This window comes from Ailuropoda melanoleuca, chromosome 6 (genome assembly GCF_002007445.2).
Source record: "Ailuropoda melanoleuca isolate Jingjing chromosome 6, ASM200744v2, whole genome shotgun sequence".
Classification (NCBI taxonomy): domain Eukaryota; kingdom Metazoa; phylum Chordata; class Mammalia; order Carnivora; family Ursidae; genus Ailuropoda; species Ailuropoda melanoleuca.
In genome coordinates this window covers 72,447,833-72,454,683 of record NC_048223.1, presented here as the reverse complement: position 1 = coordinate 72,454,683, position 6,851 = coordinate 72,447,833, and the positions used below count along the sequence as shown (strand labels likewise).

Here is a 6,851-nt window from a genome sequence, read left to right as displayed (position 1 = left end):
AGCCCTTTAGGAGATTCTGATATGCAGCCCATGTCAAGAACCACTGCTCTAGACTCAATTCACTTTATATAGAAACATACCGACTTACGTAGAAATTTAAAGTTCAGTTTAGGTCAATGAATATTTATGGAGTGCCTGCTCTGTATAAGGTACATGACAAAGTTTTGACACAGTCCATACCAACAGTAGCTAAAACCTAGTGTGGGCAAGACTGGCTAGTGCAAGGGGAGGGGACAGGGAGGTCTAGAGAGGGTATGTTTTATATAAAATACTATACAAGGTCATCTTTTCTTCTTCCAGATTCAAGAAACTTGCTATAAGTTTTCAAGGAAAGTAGAATTGTTTTTGGGTGGGGTCTGGAGGATCAGAAAATAGTTTGCAGAGGCAGTGGCATTTCAGATGGGCTTTAAGGGAGAGATAAGATTGCCATAGGTGGAGGCTGGGGAGAGAGCCTTCCAGGTAGAGGCCAGAGAGAGGCATGTAGCTGGAAAGCAGGGGCCTGTGTTAGGTTTGCTGCCATATTGAATGTGTTTTCTGAGGAATGGGTTGAAAGGTTTTGGCATCGTATTGGAGCAAGCCTTGAATACCACAGGGCAGAAGAGCTGGTACCTGATTTGGCTCCAGGGAGACACTGGGGGCTTGAAATTGGGGAATAGTATGAGCAAAGCAGTACTTCAGGAAGAAATAGCTGACCCTGAGATCTGGGCTGGATTTGAGTGGGAGAAATGGCAGGAACAGAGGCAAGAAAGTCCACTTAGAAGTCCTTTATGGGGGCGCCTGGGTGGCACAGCGATTAAGCGTCTGCCTTCGCCTCAGGGCGTGATCCCGGTTGTGGGATCGAGCCCCACATCAGGCTCCTCCGCTATGGGCCTGCTTCTTCCTCTCCCACTCCCCCTGCTTGTGTTCCCTCTCTCGCTGGCTCTCTCTATCTCTGTCGAATAAATAAATAAAAAATAAAAAAAAAGTCCTTTATGATGGTTGAAGTCAGAAATATTGAGGGAACTTAATAAAGTAATGCAAATCTGAACTGGAGAACTGCAGGGGGATGGAAAGGAAGGGCTGAATGTAAAAGAAATAATGGAGTTAGAATTAATGGGATCTGTTGATCAACTGGCTAGAGGAAGCAAAAAAATGACTTGGATGCTTTTTATTTGGAATGCTAGGAATGTGACGGTGCCATTAATAGAAATCATTAAGCGAGGCTGAAGAATGGTTTATGAAAGGGAAGATGAAGGATCTGATTTTGGACATGTTGAGACCAAACATATCCAACCGAACCAAAATTTCTTATATAAGTATCCCTCATTATAATTGACTTCTAATGGAATTCTCGAAGCAGGGCACTGATTCGTTCAATACACTGGAGGATTCTGCCTCCTAAGAAGCATGTGCCCTGTCTGGAGACATTTTGGGTGGCCAGAACCTGGGGATGGCCACTAACACTACTGACATCTAGTTAGAGGCCCGTGAAACCACCGAACATCCTACACCGCACAGGACAGTCCCCTGCAATGAAGATTATCCACCCCGAAAGGTCAATAATGTTGAGGCTCAGAAACCCTGCATTGACATCGTCCAGTATCTCCAGTTTCAGGAATTTTTAGGTTTCTTATTTTAGGTTAGACAGCGCCATCCAGTGGTCAAATATAGTATTTAAGCTAATTCTCTGGGGAACACTAGAAGGCAACAGATAAAAAGTATTCACAAAGCAAAGACGTGTGGAGGTAAAAAATATCCTTTCATGGGAGGACTATTTAGGGTTTACAGAAATATATGTGATGGGGAGGCCAGGTGCACAACCGTGAAGGAATAATCCTGGAGTTGGAAAGTTCTCTTTGGCCAGAAGTGATTTCATAGTAGAAGCCAATGTGGCAACAGAACATTTTATAGGATGCATTCTACATGAAACGTATACTATTTCATTACAGTTGCCTGTATTTTTACTATTGTTATTGAACACATGAAAAAAAGGAAACCAAATCTAATAATTTCACTGCATAACTGACTGCAACCTGTATTTCTTAATGATGTAACCTGTGGCATTTTGTTTCATTAAGGAATAAAGATTGAAAATATTAAGATGATTTTAGAGTCATAAAAAATATAGGGTGAAAAGTACTAGAAATGTCTATTTGATAAAGAATAGATTTTTTCCCCCAAAAGCAGCACTCTTTATGCCTTACATCTTACCTGCCCTACCAGATTGTCAGCTCCCTGAGGTCAGGGACTGTGTCTTATTCATAAGGCTCTAGCATAGCGTCTTATACAGAGTAGACACACAAATGATTTTTTTTGAGTGAATGAATTTATTTTTATACTGGAAATCCTTTTCTTGAAGTGAAGAAAATTTCAAGCCTTTCTAAACAACAACTATTTATTCATTCGAGTAAGAGGCCAGCTGAGGGTGCCTGGCTCAGAGACCACCAGACACCTGGGCACAAGGGAATTGGTAACAGACACCTCCAATTCACTTCACAGGTGAGTCTGGAGCAAGCTGTGCTGTGAGGACCATTCCCAGGGCAATTTTTGGACTGCTGTGTGAATTGCAGATTTCTCTAATATAAGATTCATTCATCCAACAAATATCTATTGAATGTCTACGTGGTGCTAAGCACTCTTCTAGGCGCTGGGGATAATCGCAGTGAACTTATGTCTAAAGATGGCTTAAGTTAAGAGGCAGGTTTTGAATGGGTGGGTTAGAACAAAGATGCATATTCCCCTTTCCATCCACCTTCCTGGTTAGCATGATGTTTTCTATATTGAAAATGAAAATTAATTATCTGAAAAACAGTTCATACCTATTAAAGATGTCTCCTTCCACACCCACTGCTCTTCTAGGGCAAGTGAAAAACAACACTCTCCCATCACTTCCTCTCCTCGTTCACATATCTTCCTCCCTCACTGCCTCATTCATACACTTCCAGACTTTTGGGGAGAGAGAAGGGACAGATGATGACGACTCTTGCATATTTTGCAAGTGGCAATTGAAGCTAGTAGTTTTAAAAGTGACCCCACAGAAGATTTCTCTTTGGTTGGTTTACTAACAACCTTTTAGTTCTAGAATTTAGGGATGTATAAAGTTACAAAGAAAAACCACTCACCATTATATCCAAAAGAAAATGGTGCAGACAGGCTGATGAGGCCTTGTTTTGGCTATAGAAGAAGCGCACTGTGCAATATTGAGTGTTTCAGTGGATTTTTTTGTTTCTCAAGCACATTTTGGCGCCTTATAATGTGGCTCAGTACACTCAGGATAAGTAAATCGAAAGTGTGTCTCCACGTCTGTGAGTTGTATGGCATGATCTCTTAAGGCTAAGTAGAAGCTGATTAAATGAATCCATCAAAACTACAGCTATGGATGTAATTGATGAAAGGTAACATAGACCTCCCCACCTTTTCCCTTTGCATTATTTGGTGAGTTAGTGATACCTAAGCTCACTACTGTCTAACTCCTTTCAGCCCAAGCATATGGCCCCTCGTTGCTCCTAGTAGGGCCTAAAAATCCCTAACATAGCAGGGGGCAGGGGAGAATGCTAGCTTTTTCCCAAAGCAGTGGATGACTTCATGACATCTTTGGTTCATCTGTACCGTCTTCTCACATTTTTGTTGGAATCTTTAAAAGGCATAGCCCTACATCTTTCCCCCATCTGAGACTGCAAGAGAACCCAGCTGACTTAATTCAAAGCACTTCTTTGCCACGGGTCCAGCAGCATGGGAACTTACTCAAATCCAGTTGCTTGGAAACCGCTGTGTCTGGCTTGTCCTCCTTCCCCCTCCACAGTCTGCCCCCTTACACAGCAGGCATCCAGACATTCCTAAAGTTCATCACTCTCCACTACACTCCGAGAAGAGCTTGAATACACCATTGTGCTTTCCATGGCGGAGAAGGCAGAGAAAATGTCAAGTCCTTTACTGGTGAGAGATCCGAAGCGACTGCCGCTGGGCCGGACGGACATGGGCGGTGGGATCTGCTGGTGCCACTGAGCTGGAAAATGGACCAAATAGCATGTTATAATCAAAGGAATGCAGTCGAGTGGGTACACGGTAGGGGTGTATTCTGTACTCATTCCAACACTTGCTATGAAACATATCTGGGTCTGAAATGCGTCGTTTGCAAAAGAATAATAAAATCTCTCCATCCCTGCTAGGAATAGGCCAACTGGGCTGGCGATCTCTTACGCTCCTAATTCCAAAACCCACGATCTGGGACTATAAGAGTAGCTGTATAGAGGGGCACCTGGGTGGCTCAGATGATTAAGCATCCGCCTTTGGCTCGGGTCATGATCGCAGGGTCCTGGGATGAGTCCCGCATCGGCTCCCTGCTCACTGGGGAGTCTGCTTCTCCCTCTGCCCCTCCCCCCCCCGCCCCCCGCCGCTCTCGTGCTCTCTCTCTCAAATAAATAAATAAAATCTTTCTTTTTTTTTTAAAGAGTAGCTGCATAGGTCAAGTTGTCAAAATATCTCCTCTTATGTCCCCTCTCACTGACCTAGCACGGGGTCTCCCAAGGGCAGTGTAGAAAGAGCTGTTAGGCTCTCAAGGGTAGGTACCTCAGAAGGTAGAGACAAGAAACCTGAGGTAATAGAAGCCAAAAGATGAGTCCAGGCCTCTGAGAAGTACCTACCCCACACCCTAATCACTAATTAGCCACTACCTACCACCACCCTAATCAGGTTCTAATGTTACAGCAAGAAGACTGAAAAGTAACATAGATGCGATCAACCACGGTTCAGGGACAAAAGAGAATATGTTAGAATTTCCATGTCTAAACACTGTCTAAAGGAGACTTTTTTTTCTTTTAAAGCAGAGATGATCCTTAGGCTTGAACATGGCCTGAATGAAATACCCACCCAAATTTTGCTTTGTCCCTGCTGTTGTGTCTGATTTGAAAATTACCAGGCAGTCTTCTGATTAGGCTTCCAGGGACTTGATGTGGAGAAGGGGGAGCACCAGTTGGGGAACACGGATGCTCTGGGTCCTAGTAAGCTATGGACCTATTTAACATTCTCGTTTATAAATTGGACCTTTGCTGGGGCTCCTGGGTAGCGCAGTCGTTAAGCGTCTGCCTTCGGCTCAGGGCGTGATCCCGGCGGGCGTTCCGGGATCGAGTCCCACATCGGGCTCCTCCGCTGGGAGCCTGTTTCTTCCTCTCCCATTCCCCTGCTGTGTTCCCTCTCTCGCTGGCTATCTCTCACATAAATAAATAAATCTTTTAAAAAAATAAATAAATTGGACCTTTGTTGATTTCATTATTTTGAATCAGTTTTTTAGAGTCTAAATACCTCTGAATGGATTGATAAAATCAAGTTTAAAAAAATAAATAAATTGGACCTTTGTTGATTTCATTATTTTGAATCAGTTTTTTAGAGTCTAAATACCTCTGAATGGATTGATAAAATCAAGTTTTGAAAGGTACAAAAGTGAGGACAAAACGTCTAGTGATTTCACTGAAGACCAGGCACTCAGTAAGGTGGCTGTGAATGGTAATTGCTTCTATTAGAAGCCCTACTTCGGATGAGAGAGGGGAGCCCACCTGCTTCCCCGTTCCTTAGACAGGCAGGAAGTGGTGGTGGAGGTGGTGAGGGGGTGCGGGATTGATTTTAGCGAAGTCCTCCATCCCCTCCTCCACTCCCAGGTCCCAATCGAGGAAACAGCACCCCCTATTGTTGGTGGTGCTCAATCACGGCAGGAGCCTGGGAGGAGTAAGTCCAGAAAATTGAACTGGGAAGGGGGGAGCAGGACTGGGACAAGACTAATCAGTTTCAGGGCTTATTGGTACTGAGTTTCTTAGTTGGAGAGCTATTTCCCTCTGACACGGAGAAGTGGATGAAACGGATAGGGGACTTAACTTAGGTTAAATAGATCGATGTCCTCTCTCTCCCCACCCCCTCACCAGGGGAAAGTACGTTAGAGTCAGCGTTCCTCACAGTTGAACTTCAAGTCCAAGGATAAGGGAAAAGAATCAGAAAGCTATATATTTCTCCCAAATATTAGACCTAGGGAAAAATGGTAGGCCAAGGCCCCTCCTGTATGGTATACCTAGTATACCTAGTACGCACCTATGAATAGCAGGGACCTCAGGTTCTAGACACAGTGACTCTTGTTTGTTATTCTGTTAATCATGTTGAACCAGTAATGAATAAGAAATTTATTAATTGTTGAATTATTTTAAAAAAAATTTTAAAGGAGAGGGGGAAAAAAAAGAATCACCTTTTTGGATTAAGGAATATGTCTCCAAAACTACCAGTTAATGTCAAAAGCATAGAGGAGAGGAGTAGAGTACATAAATAAAGATTAACTTGTTAACTTCTTTTGAAAATTAGAAACATGGCTCAAAGGAATGATACAAAAACCTAGATTTGCATCCTGGCTATAGACACTTAAACTTCCTGCATCTCAGTTTCTTCAGAATTTACATGAGGGTGACAACAATTGCAATAATTGTTTGGAAGGGTCTAAGGGTACCATTCTGTAAATTACAAGTCATCATAGAAACATCATTTGATATTATTATTAGGACAGCTCTCTATTATTAGTCTGGTTGTGGGATTGGCACAATAAATATTTGTGGAATGAATTAACAGATGAATGGGGACAGGAAAATTCTTCAGGGTGGAGGTATGTCTGGGGGGGAATGACAGGCAGTGGGCAGGGAGTTCTGGTGGGTGGCCCATGGTATTAAGGAGACAGCATGAGATGTTAAATGATCAGAAGCACAAACACAGTTAAACTCTGAAATAGCTGTAATTCCTAACATTATAGGACATTTCTTGAAGAAGCTTGAGCTCATAGTAAAATGCAAAAGTGTACAAAAGCCCTGAGGTGACTAGGATGAAATGATTTTAAAAATCCA

The 6,851-nt window shown here is 43.0% G+C and overlaps 1 protein-coding gene across 4 annotated transcripts in view; it reads right to left on the bottom strand.

The window, feature by feature from the left end:
- Window positions 1–911: 911 nt before the first annotated feature.
- MYPN (myopalladin) overlaps window positions 912–6,851 on the bottom strand; it is a 107,512-nt gene continuing 101,572 nt past the window's right edge. For all 4 annotated transcript variants that reach the window (XM_019807922.2, XM_019807928.2, XM_011234409.3 and 1 more), the window contains one exon: window positions 912–3,985. In XM_019807922.2, coding sequence (XP_019663481.2) covers window positions 3,816–3,985 — 170 coding nt within the window. In that variant the 3' untranslated portion in view covers window positions 912–3,815. The remainder of the gene's footprint in view (window positions 3,986–6,851) is intronic.